Source organism: Rhinopithecus bieti, unplaced genomic scaffold (assembly GCF_001698545.2).
Source record: "Rhinopithecus bieti isolate Rb0 unplaced genomic scaffold, ASM169854v2 scaffold_15197, whole genome shotgun sequence".
In the NCBI taxonomy this organism is placed as follows: Eukaryota; Metazoa; Chordata; class Mammalia; order Primates; family Cercopithecidae; genus Rhinopithecus; species Rhinopithecus bieti.
In genome coordinates, this window is record NW_016808366.1 from 1041243 (window position 1) to 1062958 (window position 21716).

Consider the following 21716-nt stretch of genomic DNA (forward strand, 5'->3'; position numbering starts at 1 on the left):
TGAGCCACCGCGCCTGGCCTAATTTTTGTATTTTTAATAGAGACGGGGGTTTCACCATGTTGGCCAGGCTGGTCTTGAACTCCTCACCTCAGGCGATCTGCCTACCTTGGCCTCCCAAAGTGCTGAGATTACAGGGCATGAGCCACCATGCCTAGCTGCTTCAAAGATTTTGATACATGATACCTTTGAGGTAACCTCAAAAGTTACCTTTTGCTGATTTGCCTTTTGCTGATTTTCCTCTTCAGAAAATTAACAACATTATTACATAAAGCTTTGGCCCTGATAATGCTTTTTCTTTGATCACTTGCCTCTCAGGCATGTAAGGAGCCATACAGTAGTCTAAAACATTATTTTGGCCTTAAATTTGGCAATATTTGTGTTAGGTTTGTGGAACGAGTTAATAGAGAGGACATAATTATAAACTTGTCCAGAATTGGCAGATTATATCCAGAACCTTCCCAAGTGGAAGTCCAGGGCTCCAGATAACAATTGTTCATCTATTTACTCTGTGTTCTCAATAAATTGATGGATAGCATTCACAGTGCTTTGGCCTGGAGGTGGTGCCTTACCTGGTGAGGATTTTTGGGTGCCATGCTTCATTTCTCATTTCCCAGTGGCCTCTGAGTGTCTGACCTTAGCCCAGTAGGCCCTTAAGAACAGGCCCATGGCTCCTGGACTTGGCTTCTTTTCCAAGAGAGTACAGTGGTTTGGCTACAGTAATCTGTCATGGGCAATTTCAAAGGTTTTTTCATGGGTTTTTTTTTTTTTTTTTTTTTTTTTCTGTAGGACTGCACTGTCTTATAAATGTTTTGATAGTCTCTATATTAGTAACACTTATGTTTTAGCTTACTGTAGAAAATTAGAAAAGTACAAAGCACAAAGAAAATAAAAACTCTATTATTCCATCAAGCAGATACAATTGTTCTTAACGCCTTGGTGTATAACATGGCTTAACAATTTGGTGTATATATCTTTCTGTGTTTTTTATTAAACATATATATGTGTGTGTATCTATTTCTTTTCAAAATTGAAGTTGTGGTACATTAATATAGTACTGTTCTTTTCTTTTAACTAACATTTCCTCAAGTTCCTTAATATCCTGAGAATATGATTTTTCATAGCTATGTAGTGTTCTGTAATATGTATGGAACTGTACTTTGTGTAACCAATTCCCAAATGGTCATTAAGGATATTTGTCAATCCAGGTACACAAGTCTGATTATTCTTTTAGCTAACTTTATTTCTAGGGGTTTATTCTAGTTCAAAGGTATAACCTTTTTAGTTTTGACTCAAATTGCCAACTCCTCCCCGAACCCCCAACAAGAAGGGCAATTTCAATTTATATTTCTGCTGACCATTACCGGAATGCCTGTTCTCAAACCTGGCTGCTTTCAGAATAATTTGGGGGACTTGAAAAAATATTTCCTTGTTTATTATTTTTCCCTGTAGAACAAATTAAACTTTTATTTGTTGAGTATTTAGGTACTGCTTCCTGCTTCCAGTCAAAACCTATGTGCCTAGTGTGTGCTAGGTGCTGGGGATCCCATATGAACATAGTATGGTGGTCTCTGCTCTTTTGAGGTCCTAGAAGAGAGATATGTACACAAATAAACTTAATTATAGTTTTGGAATCTCTAGAGCTTTCAGACCTGGCATTATTATGAAACAGTCACAGTAGAGGACCCTCGATTTTTAGTGTGAATTTTAAAGAATGTAATGTAGGGAGAACGTAACTAAGAAGCAGTATTTCCTACCAATAGACAAAAACTCCAAGTAGCTCAGGAACCTGATAGGTGGTTTGTTGAACTGAGCACAGCCTTTACCTGGTAGAGGAAGCAGAGACCCTGGTTCTGGGTTGGATAATCTTTATAGTTTTCCTGTTCAGCTTCCAGTTATCAGTTTTGTTATTTCTCTACACAAGACATCAGCACATGCTGGCAAACTGATCAGTTTTGTTATTTCTCTACACAAGACATCAGCACATGCTGGCAAACTGAACCAGCCCTCTGAAAAGCTCTGGGTTAGTATAGTCATGCTGGGGATAAGGACAGAGCATGAAGGCATTTTCTTCAAACACCTTTGTCAGAAAGATTGCTTTCCAGAATTTTAAGGCCAGGCATGGTGTCTCATGCCTACAATCCCAATACTTCAGGAGGCTGAGGCAGGAGGATTGCTTGTGCCCGGGAGTTTGAGACCAGCCTGGGCAACATAGGGAGACCCTATTGCTACAAAAAATAACAATAAAAAACTTAGCTGGGCATGGTGAAACATGCCTGTGGTCCCAGCTACTCAGAAGGCTGAGATGGGAGGATCGCTTGGGCCTGGGAGGTCGAGGCTGCATGAATCATGATTGTGCCACTGCACTCCAGCGTGGGCAACAGAGAGAGACGCTGTCTCAGAAACAAAAACAAACAAAAGCCCAGAATTTTATTTTCTAGTGACTTATTCGTCATAATAAGGGAGATTGCACTGTCTCCAGAATAATTGAATTGTTTTAAGGATTGGTTCTCAACTCTTAGTACAGGTGGATATTGTCAGTGGTGCTTTGTGTATGTGACCTGGCATATGTCCTGTTTTAATTTCTTTGTTTGTCTTCATACGTTTGTAAGAAATTCCTAATTTTGTATTTACAAGTAATCACGAAGTGTTTCATCGCTATTTTGCTCATTTTAGAATATTGTGGGTAATGCTAGGCCTAAAGAAACAGATCACAAAAGTCTTTCATCATCTCCTGATAAACGAGAAAAGTTTAAAGAACAGAGAAAAGCCACAGTGAATGTGAAGAAAGACAAAGAAGATAAACCCTTAAAGACAGAAAAGCGACCCAAGCAACCTGATAAAGAAGGAAAGTTAATCTGTTCTGAAAAGGGGAAAGTGTCAGAGAAAAGTCTTCCCAAGAACGAGAAGGAAGACAAGGAAAACATTTCAGAAAACGACAGGGAGTATTCTGGAGATGCCCAAGTGGATAAGAAACCTGAAAATGACATTGTGAAGAGTCCACAAGAAAACGTGAGGGAACCCAAAAGAAAACGAGGCAGACCCCCTTCCATAGCTCCTACTGGTGAGTTTTTCAAGTGGGTTCTGCAGTGGGCAATGCCAGAGTATTCTTCTGTGGCCCTTTGTGGTTCTTTGTAACTTGTATACTTCAATCCTTTGTTTTTGTGACTGATTTTGAGTTTTCTTATCATCTGGAAACAAGTTGTGTTCATGAAGCTGAATTTAAGTGAGGCACATATCCAAGTGAATCTAAGTTGGGAAGTGTGTTCGTAACTGAGCTTCCTAAAGTAGTGGTTAACTGTTGACTGGATACTTCAGCTTATATGATAAACCTGATAAACCAAGGACTTTTGCTTGTGCTTTTTCAAATGATCTCAGTTTGAGTCAGCTTAATAGAACCTGGAATCAGGAAATAGAGTTCTAATAAGACAGACGTGAAAGAAAAGTAGTAAAAAGGTATGGGCTTCTGAAGGGGACGAGGACAAAGGAACATTGGAACTAGAAAAGCATGGGTGCATTTTGAAATTGAGCTCTTTGGAGAGTGATTATTGATTAGAGATTTTCACAGTCTAAATAAAAAGCCGAGATAGCTAATTTGTAAGAGTCAAGGTTAGAGGGTATAGATTTAGGGAAGAATGAAGTTATTAAAAAACTTAAAATTTGGACTTCTTGGCCGGGCGCGGTGGCTCAAGCCTGTAATCCCAGCACTTTGGGAGGCCGAGACGGGCGGATCACAAGGTCAGGAGATCGAGACCATCCTGGCTAACATGGTGAAACCCCGTCTCTACTAAAAAAAATACAAAAAAAAAAAAAAAAAAAAAAAAAAAAAAATTTGGACTTCTTCTAGAATAACCAAGAATGAAACAAGCCCTGATTCCTTCCTAAGTCAAACACTCGTTCTCCAAATCAATTCAGTGGCATGAAGAGTCCCCTGGGTCTCTAGACTGAGTGTGCTGTTGATTAAATATGTGCAGTGATCCTCAGACATTCTTGATTGTGTATTCTTTGTGTGTTCTGTTGAAACTGTGAATCCCCTAGCACGTTTTAAAGCAGTATTTATCTTTTTCTCACAAGTTTAAATAGCTGTAGTGGATATATTTAAAATACAAAACATGAAGGCTGAGTGCGTTGGTGCATGTTTGTTGTCCCAGCTACTCAGGAGGCTGAAGTGGGAGGATTGCTTGAGCCCGAGAATTTCAAACCAGCCTGGGCAATGTAGTGACACCCCATTTCAACACACACACACACACACACACACACACACACACACACACACACACATATTTTCATCAAAACTGTGGAACTACAGATCAAGCCTTTTCATTATTCCCCAATGATGTAGAGAATGCAAAGCCACTCTTCCCTATCAAATCAGACTATCAGACTTAATTTCTGTGGAAAAAATTTTAACTTACGTCACATAAGGGTATTAGTACTCATTGTAAGATAGGAAATTATATAATAGGTTGCTTTGTCTGCATATGAAATAAGGGATCTTCCTCTCTAGTGCTTGTAACTGGGTTTTGCCCTCAAGAGCTGAGAGTGCTGCAATTGTCCCTAGACCTAACTAGGGCCTATACCTCTCCTGTCTAGTATGGTAGCCACTAGCCGCATGGGGCTATTGACTACTTGAAATGTAACTAGTCTGAATTGAGATGTGCTGTAAGTATAAGTAAATGCTAGATTTCAAATAGTACAAAAAAGAATGTAACACACCTCAATTTTAAAATATTGATTATAGCCAGGCCTGTAATCCCAGCAGTTTGGGAGGTCGAGGCGGCTGGATTACTTGAGGTTAGGAGTTTGAGACTAGCCTAGCCAACATGGTGAAACCCCGTCTCTATTGAAAAAATATAAGGAAAAATTAACCAGGCTTGGTGGTGGGTGTCTATAATCCCAGCTACTCAGGAGGCTGAGGCAAGAGAATTGCTTGAAACTCAGGAGGTAGAGGCTGCAGTGACTGAGATTGGGCCACTGCACTCCAGCTTGGGCAACAAAACAAACAAAAAAAATTGATTCCATGTTGAAATGTTTTTAGAAGCTGAAGCTGAGTGCAGTGCCTCATCCCTGTAATCATGCCAGCACTTTGGGAGGCTGATGAGGGAGGATCACTTGAGCCCAGGAGTTCGAGACTAGCCTTGGCAACATAGTGAGACCTCATCTCTACAAAAAATGAAAAAATTGTCTGAGAGTGGTGGCACGTGCTTGTAGTCCCAGCTATTCCAGAGGCTGAGGCAGGAAGATTGCTGAGCCCAGTTTAAAAAAAAGAAAGAAAAAACAAATTTAGGAAAGGTATTGGATTAAATAAAATAGTATTTAAATTAACTTTTTAAGTTTTTTTTGACAGGGTCTCACTCTGTTACGTAGGCTGGAGTGCAGTGGCGTGATTGTGGCTAACTCCATTCTCCACCTTCTGGGCTCAAGTGATGCTCCTGTCTCAGCCTCCCGAGTAGTTGGGACTATAGGCACATGCCACAATGCCTGGCTAATTTATTTTTTTAGAGTCAGGGTTTCACTATGTTGCTCAGGTTTGTCTAAATCTCCGGGCCTCAAGCAATCCTCCTGCCTTAGCCTCTGAAAGTGGTGAGATTACAGGCATGAGCCACCATGCCTGACACTTAAAAACCAAACCCTCTTATGTGATGAGTAAAAAATTTAAAATTCGCTAGGCATGGTGGCTCAGAAATTTGAGACCAGGCTGGCCAACATGGTGAAACCCCGTCTCTACTAAAAACACAAAAATTGGCTGGGCATGGTGGTTCACGCCTGTAATCCCAGCATTCTGGGAGACCAAGGTGGGCAGATCACCTGAGGTCAGGAGTTCAAGACCAGCCTGGCCAACATGGTGAAACCCCATCTCTACTAAAAACACAAAAATTAGATGAGCCTGTAATCCCACCCACTTGGGAGGCTGAGGCAGGAGAATCTCTTGAACCCAGGAGGCAGAGGTTGCAGTCAGCCAAGATCACACCACTGCACTCCAGCCTGGGTGATGAAGTGAGACTCCATCTCAAAAAAAAAAAAAGGAAATTGCGTGTGGCTTGCACTCTTAGCGTATTTCTGTTGGACAGCACTGGCTTTATGTTCACTGGCTTTCTCAACTGAGTTCTGGGAGAGAAGCCACAATACCCAAGGCATCCTTGATCTGTGATGGATTGACCTTAGTGCATTGTGAATGGTAATAGCTGTATACCACCCTTACAAAAACAGAGAAAATGTATCTCTCTTCAGATGAGGAAACCCAGTTGAGAAAATCTGGAAATTTTAAACCTCCAGGCAGAGCACCATGTTAAGATGTGGGATGAGTGAGAGGCAGGCCCTTTTATGTAAAGTGGGAGAAGGGTAGTTAAAGGCAGTTATTATACAAGGAGGGGTGGAAAATGTAAACTGGCAGAAATCTGACATGTCCTTAGCTCAGTTTAGGAAACAGTATGTGTGAGAACTGAGTGTTTTGAAACTGATTCTCCTTTAGCTATTCATGCCCTGGCTTTTACCCTCCAGAAAGTATGTACAGGAGTAGTTGTACCCCAATAAGCAGACTGCTCCTTTGAAGCCACATGACTCCATTGAGATAAGAAAAGGACATTTGGTTTTATATTTTATAAGTGTAGGATTTCATAACGAGTAGGATAAATTTAATATAGAAAGGATGTTTTCCAAGTTTACGGTTAATCCTTGCCCAAGGCATTTGTAAAAACAGATTTCAGCCATGTCTCAGTTCTTTCCCAGTCAGACTGTCTGGATGGGAACCTGGGAATATGAGTTGTTAACAAGCTTCCCAGATGACTTATACTGTAAGAAGAGTTTGGGAAACACTCAAGTTCTGTATAGTCAGCCCGTGTTTATATACAGTATCAAAGGGAAGAAGACTTGCCAAATATCCTATATATTGTTCAAATCCCCTTAAAACATTACTTGGAATAAGTTCATTGATTTGTAGAGCCTTCCTTCAGCACCCTAGATTGTATAGACTTGATTGGGAACAGGATCTGAGCTATTTAGAGAGGATTGTTTGTATTTTTTTTTTTTTAATTTTTATTTTTTTGAGATGGAGTCTCTGTCTCCCAGGCTGGAGTACAGTGGCACAATCCTGGCTAACTGTAACCACTGCCTCCTGGGTTCAAGTGATTCTTGTGCCTCAGCCTCCCGAGTAGCTGGGGCTACAGGAGCGTGCCACCATGCCTGGCTAATTTTTTGTATGTTTAGTAGAGACAAGGTTTCACCATGTTGGCTATGCTGGTCTTGAACTCCTGAGCTCAGGTGATCTGCCTGCCTCCGGCTCCCAAAGTGCTGGGATTACAGGCACGAGCCACCACACCCAGCTGGCCTGTTTGTATTTATGTTTAATGTGGAATGTGTGGGATTTCCAAGTTCTGTCAGCTGGAACAAAATAATACTGGCACATTGAGAAGCTTGAACACAGGAAGAACCTTGGAGTTCAATGGTCTTCTGGTTTGCTTCCTCACACTTCAGGGCTGTGTCTTGTTGAGCCATTTGACCTACCTGAAGCTACAGGTCTTAGATGAGTCTTTTCTGTCCCTCTTCCCCCTTCTCATCTTTCTCCCTTCCCTTCCTCTTTTCCTCCCATTTACTTCTCTTCCTCCATCTTCCTTTCCTCCTTGCTCTTCTCTCTCCTCCTTTTACTCTTCCTGAGACCCCTTAGCCTTGCCTTCCTGCCCAACTTCCCAGTTCCTTCTGCCTGCCTTTTAAATTCTCATCTTTTCTGATTTGGAGAGAGCTTCTTAGGTGGTAGGTTTAAAACTAAACAGTAAGGGCCAGGCTCAGTGGCTCACGCCTGTAATCCCAGCACTTTGGGAGGCCGAGGTGGGCAGATCACCTGAGGTCAGGAGTTTGAGACCAACCTGACCAACATGGAGAAACCCTGTCTCTACTAAAAATACAAAATTAGCCAGGCGTGGTGGTGCATACCTGTAAACCCAGCTACTTGGGAGGCTGAGGCAGGAGAATCACTTGAACCTGGGAGGCAGAGGTTGCAGTGAGCTGAGATCGCACCATTGCAGTCTAGCCTGGGCAATGAGAGCGAAACTCCATCTCAAAAAAAAAATTAATAGTAAGTACTATGCCAGGCAGGTGGCTCATGCCTGTAATCTAAGCACTTTGGGAGGCCAAGGTGGGCAGATCACTTGAGGTCAAGAGTTCAAGACCAGCCTGGCGAACATGGTAAAACCCCATCTCTATTAAAAATACCAAAAAAAAAAAAAAAAAATTTGCCAGGTGTGCCAGGCACCTGTAATCCCAGCTACAGGGAAGGCTGAGGCAGGAGAATCACTTGAACTCAGGAAGCAGAGGTAGCATGGAGGCAGAGGTAGCATTGAGCCAAGATCGCACCACTGCACTCTAGCCTGGGCAGCGGACCAAGACTTCATCTCAAAAAAACAAGCAAGCAAGCAAGCAAACAAACAAACAAACAGAAAACTAAATAGTAAGTACTCTTCAAAGGCTTAGCATCTGTACTGCTCAATTATGTCAGAGCTGGGTTTGCTGGGGACCAGCAGGCTTGCCTGGAACATTGACTATTAAATAGCATAGTCTCCCAATAATTTTTTTAGGATTGTGTTTAAGAAAATACAAATTCTCAGCTGGATCTCATGGCTCATGCCTGTAATCCCAGAACTTCGGGAGGCCAAGGTGGCTGGATCACTTGAGGTCAAGAATTCGAGACCAGCCTGACCAACATGGGGAAACCGTGACTCTACTAAAATTACAAAAATTAGCCGGGTGTGGTGTTGGGTGCCTGTAATCCCAGCTACTCTGGAGGCTGAGGCAGGAGAATCGCTTGCACCTGGGAGGCGGATGTTGCAGTGAGCCGAGAGCGCGCCACTGCACTCCAGCTTGGGGGACAGAGCAAGACTCCATCTCAAAAGAAAAAAAAACAAAACCAAATTCTCTTAGACATTTTTCTTGTACCCTCAAAACTAGGCCCAATGCTAAGGTAATTAATGTAGTAAGTAGAGGTTGAAAACTGGAGCTGGATCATAGATTCAGGAGGTCAATTTGCAAGGTATCTCCTGTAAGGAAGTAATTTCTCACTCATTTTACTTTTTTTCTTTTATCTTAAGTAAGAATGACATTTTGATGGTCCATTTATAATGCAGTGATTTCTGCATATATATGTTTTATTTGTATATAAAAATGACAGACACTAAGAAATTACGTATCTTTTTTGTGTGGTTTTATAAACATGGTAGCTGTGGATTCAAACTCTCAAACTTTGCAACCAATAACGTTGGAATTGAGAAGACGGAAAATATCAAAAGGATGTGAAGTCCCATTAAAACGTCCTCGGCTTGACAAAAATTCATGTGAGTCTCCAGTTTGTTTATGTGTGGCTAGAATTTGACATTGTTTGGGTCAACCTCCTCTATATTCATCCTGTCCCCCATTCCCTATAGGCTCTAATGTTTGTCTCTGGTCACATGAGGTAATGTGAGTGGGATGCAGTTGGATCAGAAGGAGTTTTTGCTAGAAGAAAAATAAATCCCAAAGCACAAACTGTACTAATGCTGGGTTCTGTGGTATCATCTCCATATCCATAAATCACATTTGATTTGGATGCCACTGGAAATTTAGTGGCTTAGGAAGGGATGGGTTTCTATGTAGAGTGAAACTTTAAAAATACTACTTATTGGCCGGGCGCAGTGGCTCATGCCTGTAATCCCAGTAGTTTGGGAGGCTGAGGTGGGTGGATCATCTGAGGTTAGGAGTTTGAGAGCAGCCTGGCCAACATGGTGAAACCCTGTCTTTACTAAAAATATAACAATTAGCTGGGTGTGGCTGGGCACGATGGCTCACACTTGAAATCCCAGCACTTTGGGAGGTGGAGGTGGGCAGATCATGAGGTAAGGAGATGGAGACCATCTTGGCTAACACGGTCAAACCCCGTCTCTACTAAAAAATACAAAAAATTAGCCGGGCGTGTTGGCGGGTGCCTGTAGTCCCAGCTACTTGGGAGGCTGAGGCAGAAGAATGGTGTGAACCCAGGAGGCAGAGCTTGCAGTGAGCCGAGATCGCGCCACCGCACTCCAGCCTTGGGTGACAGCGAGACGCCGTCTCAAAAAAAGAAAAAAAAAAATTAGCTGGGTGTGGTGGCAGGTACCTGTAATCCCAGCTACTTGGGAGGCTGAGGCAGGAGAATTGTTTGAACCTAGGAGGCCGAGATTGCAGTGAGCCAAGACTGTGCCACTGTCCTCCAGCCTGGGTGATAGAGTGAGACTCTGTCTTACAAAAAATAAAAATACAAAATACAATACTATTTATTTATTTAAAAAAATACCCTCTGGAGTGAGTTGGCTCAAATATTTAAATAAATTTAAAATAAAAAGTACCCTGTTGGCTCCAAAAAGGATTTGTGATAGCTCGAAGTAAGGCTCTTATAAACCTTATTGACTTTGGAAGTTAGTACATTTGGGAAGCCCCAAAATAGAGCATAGTTGTCAAGATTGGGACATGACCTAGTACATGTTTTCAGACCATGAATCCTTAAAGAAGTGAAATTCTATCCTGGCAGGGACGCTTTGCCCTTACTTAAAACTGTAAACTAGTAAAGGGTATTTGCTTTTATCACTAGTCTAACATTCCAGGAGTCTCTCTGTAAAGTCCTTTTAGAGACATCCAGCCCAGAAATCTGTAGTATACTGCACAGTTATTTCTTCTTGTTGGTCTCTTGACTACAACTCTCTTAATGGTTTAATAGCCCAGGAAAAGTCAAAAAACTACTCGGAAAACACTGACAAAGACTTATCGAGGAGACGTTCCTCCAGGCTATCCACTAATGGGACCCATGAGATCCTAGATCCTGACTTGGTTGTATCAGATTTGGTTGATACGGATCCTTTGCAAGACACGTTGTCTAGTACCAAGGAATCTGAAGAAGGTGAGTCAGTCTATTCAGGAATTGTCTTGCCAACCTGGTGCCTATTTAGTGAGAATCAATCTAAATCATTGTGTTCTGCCTTCCACAAGTATTAAATTGTCTTGAAATCAAACTATTGAATGGGCTGCAGTGTTTTTATAATGTATTGCTCTTCACTGATAATTTATTCAATAGACATACTTTCTGGATGCATTTGTGGTTGGTTTTGCTTATTTACCACTCAATGTTGGCCTGGAGGTACACTGTTTGAAGAGCCCTGCTTCTCTCTCTCTGCTGCCATCTCATTCGTGCCTTTGTGTTTATACTTCCAGCAATTTCTCCTTTCACTTTAACCTCTTTCTTTGAGAAGCTCACAGGCCAGCCTGTGTGTACTGGAACCTGTGAATGTATACTTTTTTGTTTTAAAGTAATTCCTTCCTCTAAAAAGTCCCTGGCTTTCTTAGACTGTTGTAGGACTTTCGGTTTCAGAATTGCATACATGTATATTTCCCCCAAACTTTCTTTTTTTCTTCTAGGTCAGTTGAAGTCTACTTTGGAAGCTGGCCAGGTCTCATCTGCACTGACTTGCCACTCCTTTGGGGATGGATCCGGGGCTGCAGGCTTGGAGTTGAACTGCCCGTCAATGGGAGAAAACACCATGAAAACAGAAACGACTTCTCCCCTTGTGGAATTACAAGAGATTTCGACTGTGGAAGGTTCATATTTAGAGTTAAATTAATCCTCTTTTTATATACACTTTGCTTATGCTTTGTGAACTAAAAAAAAAAATGACTTTTCTGTTGATGATTTTCACCTTTTATTAATATTCCCTTATCATTTTAATGTTATGCTCTTTTCATTTCTGATTTTCATAATTTGTGTTCCCTCTCTTAGTATGGCTAGGGCTTTATCTATTTTGTTTTCAAATAACTGAGCTTTTACTTCAATTTTCTCTATTGTTTATTTTTTAAAATATCATTGATTTCTGTTTTGATCTTGCTTTCTTCCTTCAGCTTTTTGTAGAACTTCACCTAATTGATTTTAGATCATTCTTCCTTTTTTTTTTTCATTACCTGGTGAAAAGATCTTTCTTCCTAATATGAGCATTTAAAGTTATAAATTTCCGGCTGGGTGTGGTGGTTCGTAATGCCAGCACTTTGGGAGGCCGAGGTGGGTGGATTGCCTGAGGTCGAGAGTTCGAGACCACCCTGCCCAGCATGGTGAAACCCCAACCCTACCAAAAATACAAAAATTAGCTGGGCATGGTGGCAGGCACCTGTAATCCCAGCTACTCAGGAAGCTGAGGCAGGAAAATTGCTTGAACCTAGGAGGTGGAGGTTGCGGTGAGCTAAGATCCCGCCATTGCACTCCAGCCTGGGCAACAGAGTGAGACTCAGTCTAAAAAAAAAAAAAATAAATAAATAAATAAACAAATAAATAATAAAGTCATACATTTCCTACTGAGCACTGCTTTTTCAGCATCTTACAAATTTTGATATGTTGTGTTTCTATTTTTGTTCAATTTAATATATCTTGTGATTTATTTGTTGACCATGGGTTTCTTAGAAGTATGCTGTTTTAGTTTGAAGTATTTTATGTTTTTGTAGATACCTTATTGCTGTTGATTTCTAATATAGTTTTACTGTGGTCAGAGAACATACTTCGTAGGATTTCAATCTTTTTACATTTGTTGAGATTTAATCTGTGGTCCAGCATATGATCTGTCCTGGTGAATGTTTCATATGCACTTGAGAACGTGTATTTTACCGTTGTTGTGTGTTTGTTCTAGATCTGTCAGTTAGATCAAGGTAGTTGATGGTGTTTCTCTGACAAATTGATTTTTGTGCTTTTTTTTTCCTTTTGGTCTAGTTCTGTCAATTTCTAAGAGAGTGTTGTTAAAATCTCTGTTATTGTAGATTTGTTAATTTCTCCCTTTAATTTTGTCTTCTTTTTTTTTTTTTTTTTTTGGGGGAGTCTCGCTCTGTCGCTCAGGCTAGAGTGCAGTGGTGCGATCTCGGCTCACTTCAGGCTCCACCTCCCGGGTTCACACCATTCTCCTGTCTCAGCCTCCTGAGTAGCTGGGACTACAGGCACCCGCCACCATGCCCAGCTAATTTTTTTTGTATTTTTAGTAGAGACAGGGTTTCACCGTGTTAGCCAGGATGGTCTCGATCTCCTGACCTCATGATCTGCCCGCCTTGGCCTCCCAAAGTGCTGGGATTACAGGCGTGAGCCACCACAACCGGCCTAATTTTGTCATTTTTGCTTTGTGTATTTTGAAGATCTTTTAGATGCATACACATTTATAATTTTTTTTTTTTTTTTTTTTTTTTGAGACAGAATCTTGCTTTGTCACCCAGGCTGGAGTGCAGTGGTTGCAATCTCCATTCACTTCAACCTCTGCCTCCTGTGACAGAGGGTTCAAGCAATTCTCATGTCTCAGCCTCCCGAGTAGCTAGGATTACAGGCATGTGCCACCACGTCCAGCTGATTTTTGTATTTTTAGTAGAGACAGGGTTTCTCCATATTGGCCAGGTTGGCCTTGAACTCCTGACTACAGATGATCTGCCCACCTCGGCTTCCCAAAGTGCTGGGATTACAGATGTGAGCCACCGTGCCTGGCCTAAATGTAATTGTTGATATGGTTGGGTTTTGGTCTAACATTTGACTGTGTTTTGCCTTTTTTTTTTTTTTTTAAGACAGAGTCTTGCTCTATTGCCCAGGCTGGAGTGCAGTGGCGCGATTTCTGCTCACTGCAACCTCTGCTTCCTGGGTTGAAGCGATTCACCTGCCTCAGCCTCCTGAGTAGCTGGGATTATAGGCACCTGCCACCACAATCGGCTAATTTTTGTATTTTTTAGTAGAGATGGGGTTTCACCATGTTGGCCAGGCTGGTTGTCTGTTTATCTTATTTGTGTTTTGTTCTTTTGTTTCTTGTTTTTTAGGTTAACTGATTTTTTAAGAATTTCATTTTAATTCATCTGTTAGCTTTTAGATGTATTTCTAGCATTTTTAAAGAAGTTACTCTATGGATTATGGTATGCATCCTTAACTTTTCACAGTTCACTTTAGAGTTAATATTGAACCACTTTATGTAAAAATGTTCCATTAACCTCCCCCATGTTGTAGTTGTCACATGAATTATATCTACATATCCTATAAATTCCTTTTAAAAAAAGTTTTATTTATTTTTTTGAGATGGAGTTTCACTCTTGTTGCCCAGGTAGAGTGCAATGGCGTGATCTTGGCTCACTGCAACCTCCGCCTCCCAGATTCAAGCAATTCTCCTGCCTCAGCCTCCCAAGTAGCTGGGATTACAGGCATGTGCCGCACGCCTGGCTAATTTTTTTTTTGTATTTTTAGTAGAGATGGAGTTTCACCATGTTGGTCAAGCTGGTCTGGAACTCCTGACCTCAAGTGATCTACCTGCCTTGGCCTCCCCAAAGTCCTGTGATTATAGGCATTAGCCACCACGCCTGGCCTATTATAAATTTCATAATGTAGTATTATAATTTTTGCTTTACACAATTATGTATGTTAAAGACAATAAGACAAAAGCAACAGTCGTATTTACACATGCCTATTTCCAATGTTCTTTATTTCTTCGAAGATTTCTTTTAAGCATGAAGAATTTCCTTCAGATTTTCTTATAAGTTCCTGATGACAAATTCTTCTGGTTTTTGTTTAAACTTGACTTTTTTTTTTAAAGATAGAGTCTCACTGTTTCCCAGGCTGGAGTGCGGTGGCACAATCACAGCTCAGAGTAGCCGGGACCGCCTGGACTCAAGTGATCCTCCTGCCTCAGTCACTTGAGTAGCTGGGTGTACAGGCATGTGCCATTATGCCCAGCTAATTTTTTTTCTTAACTTTTAGTTAAAAAACAAATAAGACTATGTGTCTTTAGAATTGCCTACTTTTTATTTGGATAACTTAAAAAAATATGTTTTGTTTTTTTTTTGAGATGGAGTCTCACTCTGTCGCCCAGGCTGGAGTGCAGTGGCCGGATCTCAGCTCACTGCAAGCTCCGCCTCCTGGGTTTACGCCATTCTCCCGCCTCAGCCTCCCGAGTAGCTGGGACTACAGGTGCCCGCCGCCACGCCCGGCTAGTTTTTTGTATTTTTTTAGTAGAGACGAGGTTTCACCGTGTTAGCCAGGATGGTCTCGATCTCCTGACCTCGTGATCCGCCCGCCTCGGCCTCCCAAAGTGCTGGGATTACAGGCTTGAGCCACCGCACCCGGACTAAAAAAAATTTTGAATAGTTTTTTTTTTTTTCCTTGGCCAAATGCTATATAGTTAACATAAATGTAGTAGAGCAGCTGTTTGAAAACAGTGAATCTCAGTACTCTGGGAGGTCGAGACGGGAGGATCACTTGAGGCCAGGAGTTCAAAACTCGCTATATTGAAGGTCTTGCATCAACATAGTGAGACCCTCTCTCTTCAAAAAATAAAAAAATTAGCCTGGCATGATGGTTCATGCCTATAGTCCCAGCTACTTGGGAGGCTAAGGTGGGAGGATCACTTAAACTGGGGAGGTCGAGGCTGCCGTGAGCTGCAATTGTACCACTGCCAGCCTGGGTGACAGAACAAGACTCTCTTAAAAATGTTTTAAAAATTGGCCGGGCGTGGTGGCTCACGCCTATAATCCCAGCACTCTCGGATGCCTAGGCGGGCAGATCACTTGAGGTCAGGAATTCGAGACCAGCCTGGCCAACATGGTGAAACCCCGTCTCTACTAAAAATACAAAAATTCACTGGGTGTGGTGGTGCGTGCCTGTAGTCCCAGCTACTCTGGAGATTGAGGCAGGAGAATCACTTAAACCCAGAAGGCAGAGGTTGCAGTGAGCTGAGATCGCACCACTGTACTACTCCAGCCTGGGTGACAGAGTGAGATTCCGTCTCAAAAAAAAAAAATTAAAAAATTAGAAGAGTACTGAAGTATTCACTCCTGGCTCATCTCTGCTGCTGTTCTGTTAGTCCTGTGTCTAGCTGAGTCCATAGTGTTGTGCTTCAGCCTTGAGGGCTTGTCGGGGCAAGGGATCTTCCTTTTTTTGCTCATCCTCCTCTCAGTGTTGGGGCTCTTCCCAGCCTGCTCTTCTGACAGGTGGGGCAAATTATTAAAGTTCATATATAAATGAGGTGGAAATTTAATCTCGGAATTTAGTTGTCTGTCGTGGCAGGGAGAGCTGTAGATGATCAGCCACATCCCTTGTGACTCAGCAGACTAAGCTTTTAATTATGTTGTCTTAAGGGTAGTGTTATGTTAGACATCACTTGAAATTTGTAGTTAATTGTTCCTATACCACTAGGAAATACGCCATGCATATAAGTGAGGAGACTAGATTGGAAGCTAACTCCAGTGCCTTTTGTAAAGTTTACATATTTTATGGGGTCTTGGGCTCTATTTTTTCCCAAAATATACACATACATAATTTCTGGCTTGCGTTAGCTAACTCAGCTATGTTTCTGGATTGTGGAGAGCACAGAATCAAGTATAGTTAAGGGTGGGACGGGTGAGTCTAGGGGAAAGGATGATGGTGAGATTTCACGTTGTCTTTTGCATCCTTACAAAGGTCCTTTGTAAGGGAATAATTTTGCCTTTCTAAGGGAATAATTTTGAAACTATTGCAACGGATTGAAACACTTATCTGTTTTCCAAGAGGGTTAATAGTAAGGGTGGAGGTCAAATTACTTTGAGCTTGAGCCAAGAGGAATAAATATAGCATGGAACCCATTACTGTATTTTTTCTTTTTTTTTGAATGAGGTATTTGCTTTTTGCTTTAGTGACTTAAAAGCCAGAGTAGATGGCTGGGTCTGGTGGCTTATGCCTGTAATCTCAGCACTTTGGGGGGTCGAGGTGGACAGATCACTTGAGGTCAGGAGTTCAAGACCAGCCTGGCCAACATGGTGACACCCCATCTCTATCAAAAATACAAAAATTAGCCAGGTATGGTGGCAGGCGCCTGTAATCCTAGCTACTCGGGAGGCTGAGATGGGAGAGTTGCTTGAACCTGGGAGGTGGAGGTTGCAGTGAGCTGAGATCGTGCCACTGTACTCCAGCTTAGGCGACAGAGTGAGACTCTATCTCAAAAATAACAAAATAAAAAAGCCAGAGGAGAATGCAGTTGTGACTGTTGTAATTGGGCAAGCATTCATTTATGCAGTAAAACAGAAGTTAGTAATTCCCCTAGAAGTTTAGAGGTCTCGGGCTGGGTGCGGTGGCTCATTCCTGTAATCCCAGCACTTTGGGAGGCCAAGGTGGGCAGATCACCTGACATTAGGAGTTAGAGACCAGCCTGGCCAACATGGTGAAACCTCATCTCTACTAAAGATACAAAAATTTGGCCGGGTGCGGTGGCTCACGCCTGTAATCCCAGCACTTTGGGAGGCTGAGGCGGGCGGATCACGAGGTCAGGAGATCAAGACCATCCTGGCTATCACAGTGAAACCCTGTCTCTACTAAAAATACAAAAAAATTAGCTGGGCATGGTGGTGGGCGCCTGTAGTCTCAGCTACTCGGGAGGCTGAGCCAGGAGAATGGCATGAACCTGGGAGGTGGAACTTGCAGTGAGCCAAAATTGTGCCACTGCACTCCAGACTGGGTGACAGAACGAGACTCCGTCTCAAAAAAAAAAAGATACAAAAATTTGCTGGGCATGGTGGTGGGCGCTTGCCCAGATACTTGAGAGGCTGAGACAGGAGAAGTGCTTGAACCTGGGAGGGAGAGGTTGCAGTTTGCCGAGATTGTGCCACTGCACTCCAGCCTGAGAGACAGCGTGAGACTCCATCTCAAAAAATAATAATAAAAAAAAAGAAGTTTAGAGGTCATATTATTCTCTGAAAATGGGCTGCTGCAAATATTTAGCAAGTGCCTGGTAAGTGCCAGTGCCAGACCCTATTCTTTTCTTTCTTCTTTTTTTTTTTTTCGAGACAGAGTCTCACCGTGTTCCCCAGGCTGAAGTGCAGTGGTGCGATCTCGGCTCACTGCAACCTCCGCCTCCCAGGTTCAAGCAATTCCCCTGCCTCAGCCTCCCGCTTTCTTGTTTTGAAGGCGGGGTCTGACTCTTTCGCCCACGCTGTAGTGCAGTGGTATGATCTTAGATCACTGCAGCCTCTAACTCCTGTGCTCAAGTGATCCTCCTGCTTCAGCCTCAGACCCTATTCTAAGCTGTCTTATTGGTTAATATTCTACAAGAAGCATAGAATAAACAAGAAAGAAAACCAAATAGAAGTACAGGTCCATTCAGTTAAGTTATTTTTAGTAAATACTTGGTAGAAGTGGGACACTTTGCCACAGGATCCAGATCAGTGATTCTAACCCATGAAATCTTGCTGTGTTTGTTGTTAGTTATAAAATGAATGAATTGTCATTGAAGTATAAAAAATTAACAAATGATTTATGTCTAAATTAACTAGTTACGATTTAGCATGATGACTATAATATTTTTTGCAAATGATTTACTTTTAAATTAACCAGTTGAGATTTAGTGTAATGCCTATAGTATTTCAGCTTTAATGAATTTGTGTTCTCTATGGTTTCTTGAGCAGGAGAGTCATAGATCTACAGCCATTTTAGTTGGGGAAGTTGTGGGTGTCTGTGGTTTTTCATATCATCAATTATGTATTGTGATGGAAAACTGATAGATAATTCATTATTCTGGGGGTTAGAGAGATGAATGTGACATCTGGTCTAGGCCCTTCCAGGTCTTTCTGTCCAGAGGAATGGATGAGACTTCAGATACCTATGGTACAAGAAAGATGATGTCATGACAAACTTAGAATAAAACTACAAGAATAGAGAGAAGAATGACAGTGATAATGTGTGCTACATAGAAATTGACCTCTTCAGGTTGGCCTGTGAGAGGTTTTCTTGCTCTAGGGAGATTCTTTAGGCAATCACTATGTCAACAAACACAGATGTTTCCCTTTCTGAATTCATATGATGAAGATCAGGGATCCAAACTTATTCAAAAAGCTAAAGAGGCACTATTCGTACCTGTTGGAATAGAAGGTTTTGCAGCAATTGTTGCATATTGGTTATACAAATTGAAGAGCAGGGGAAATACTAAAATGTCCCTTCATCTGATCCACATGTGTGTGGCAGCCCAAGGCTTTGTTGTAGGAGCAGTTACTGTTGTTATGGGCTATTCCATGTATCGAGAATTCTGGGCAAAACCTAAGCCTTAGAAGAAGAGATGCTGTCTTGGTCTTGTTGGAGGAGCTTGCTTTAGTTAGACATCTCATTATTGAAGTTATGTATTATCGTTGAAAATAAACTAATTTGTATGGGTTTAGATGGTAACATGGCATTTTGAATATTGTCTTACTTTCTTACAGGCTTGATTTGCCTGGTGACCAAATTACTAGTGACTAGTTTACTAACTAGGTCATTCAAGGAAGTCAAGTTAACTTAAAAGAAACATGTCACCTAAATGCAGTTGATGGTGTCAAAATGTCCACCTTCTTAAATTGTTAAGATGAACTTAGTTCTTAAGAAGATAACAGGCCAACCCTGAAGTACTCCCAGTTTGCTGCAGAGTCTCATGTATTTTGGATGTTATAGAAGAGTCCTATTTGCCTCAGTTAATTTAACTATTTTTCTGCCTGTTTTGTGGGCTGGCTGGCTCTTTTAGAACTCTGTCCAAAAAGTGCTTGGAATATAACTTGTAAAGCTTCCCACAACTGACAATATGTATATGTGCGTATGTTTAAACCAAATCTAGAAAACTTATAGTAGAGCTGCATAATAGCAGTATTTATTAAAGAATCACAGTTGTAAACGTGAGAATAACTTATGGATTCTAGTTTATTTCTTTAGTAATTGCAAATTATATTTTTGCTGCTGTTATATTAGAATAATTTTTAAATGTCATCTTGAAATAGAAATATGTATTTTAAGCACTCATGCAAAGGTAAATGAACACTTTTTAAATGTGTGCATTTCTTATTTTTTCCATAAGAATTATAAACATTAAACTGAACAAATTACCTATAATGGTTTTGATTAATGGCTTAAGAGCAATCTGGTTAGGCCAGACAGTATACCGAAACTTTTATATACCATAGAATGTTATTACGCTTGTGAAATTCTCTTATCATGTTACCACCATGGAATTTACATTCCATGGTGGTAACATGGTATATGTATTGTTATTAAAGTGACCCATGTCAAAAAAAAAAGAAAGAAATTGACCTTTCAAGACCAGCCTGGGCAACATGGTGAAACCCCATGTCTCCAAAAAAAAAAAAAAAAAAAAAAAAAGCCCAAAACAAAACCCCAAAAAACAAATTAGCCGGGTGTGGTGGCATGAGCCTGTAATCCCAGCTACTTGTGAGGCTGAGGTGGGAGGATTGATTGAGCCCTGGAGGTCAAAGCTATAATAAGCCATGATCATGGCAACACTGTGCTCCAGAGCCGTGACAGGGTGAGACCGTGTGAAAGAAGGAAAGAAAGAGAGAAAGAAGAGAGAGAGAGAGAAAGAAATTAATTGACTTCAACTCACTTACTGAGCCTTTAACATATGCCTAGGACTGCTAACTGTTGAGTATGCAAAGATGACTGGGCACTCTTGGTCTTAGTGTTCATTAACTGCTATTTGGATTTGCTATTTGCCTCTTGGGGAGAGGTTGGTGCTTTAGGGGCAGGGATGGAAGAAGGTGGTACTTGCACAGGACCTTGAAGGATGGGTAGCAGTTAGGCATTTGAAAATGTAGGCAAAGCAGCTAGCATGGCATGACCACAGGGCCATTTCTGAGACTGTCAGGTATGTGTTTTGACTTGATTGCAGACTTCCTGAAGTGGATTAAGGTGGGGTAAGTTGCTGCCAAACTGAGGTTGGTTGCTTTGAGGAATTTATTGAGAAACTGAAAAATGCTTCATTTTCAGGATAGGGAGATAGCCTGTGTTGGCAGGGTTGCTTTCCTTCCATTTAGCTATTTTGTGGCCATATGGTATTTTTTTCTGCATATATTTTAAAGAAGTTTTTATTTTGAAATAATTTGTTATTAAGAATGTTGTCAAAAATGGTGCAAAGAATATACCTTTAACCAAATTCCCCGATTGCCAGCAATTTACCATATTTGCTTTATTATTCTTTTTTTTTTTTTTTTTCTGAGACGGAGTCTTGCTCAGTCACCTAGGCTGGAGTGCAGTGACACAATCTTGGTTCACTGCAAGCTCCGCCTCCCGGGTTCACGCCGTTCTGCTGCCTCAGCCTTCTGAGTAGCTGGGACTACAGGTGCCCACCAACACGCCTGGCTAATTTTTAAAATATTTTTAGTAGAGATGGGGTTTCACCATATTAGCCAGGATGGTCTCGATCTCCTGACCTCGTGATCCACCCGCCTCGGCCTCCCAAAGTGCTGGGATTACAGGAGTGAGCCACCACGCCCGGCTCGGTAAAAAAATAGAATATTTAAAAAAAATAAAATATTCTATTTTCAAAGTACTTTTTCTAGATGGGATGCAGTGGCTCACGCCTGTAATTCCAGCACTTTGGGAGCCTGAGGCGGGCAGATCACTTGAGGTCAGGAGTTCGAGACCAGCCTGGCCAACATAGTGAAACCCTGTCTCTACAAAAATAAAAAAATTAGTTGGGCATGATGGCACATGCTTGTAGTCCTAACTACTTGAGAGGCTGAGGCAGGAGAATCTCTTGAACTTGGGAGATGGAGATTGCAGTGAGCCAAGATCGTGCCACTGTACTCCAGCCTAGGTGACAGAGTGAGACTCTGTCTCAAAGAAAATAAAAATTTTTAATTTTTTTTTTAGAAAGCATTTTTTCTGAATTGTTTAAAAATAAGTTCCAGACCTTTATCCCTAAATGCTTTTTTTTTTTTTTTTTTTT

General features: G+C 41.5%; 1 protein-coding gene and 1 pseudogene across 2 annotated transcripts in view; both read left to right on the plus strand.

Moving 5' to 3' along the window:
* Nucleotides 1–21716, plus strand: part of PHF20 (PHD finger protein 20) — a 189067-nt gene that overhangs the window by 98840 nt on the left and 68511 nt on the right. For both annotated transcript variants that reach the window (XM_017886648.1, XM_017886649.1), the window contains 4 exons: nt 2674–3061; nt 9207–9320; nt 10712–10891; nt 11407–11586. In XM_017886648.1, the coding sequence (XP_017742137.1) occupies nt 2674–3061; nt 9207–9320; nt 10712–10891; nt 11407–11586 (862 nt within the window). The remainder of the gene's footprint in view (nt 1–2673; nt 3062–9206; nt 9321–10711; nt 10892–11406; nt 11587–21716) is intronic.
* Nucleotides 17713–19056, plus strand: LOC108538474 (HIG1 domain family member 1A, mitochondrial pseudogene; annotated as a pseudogene).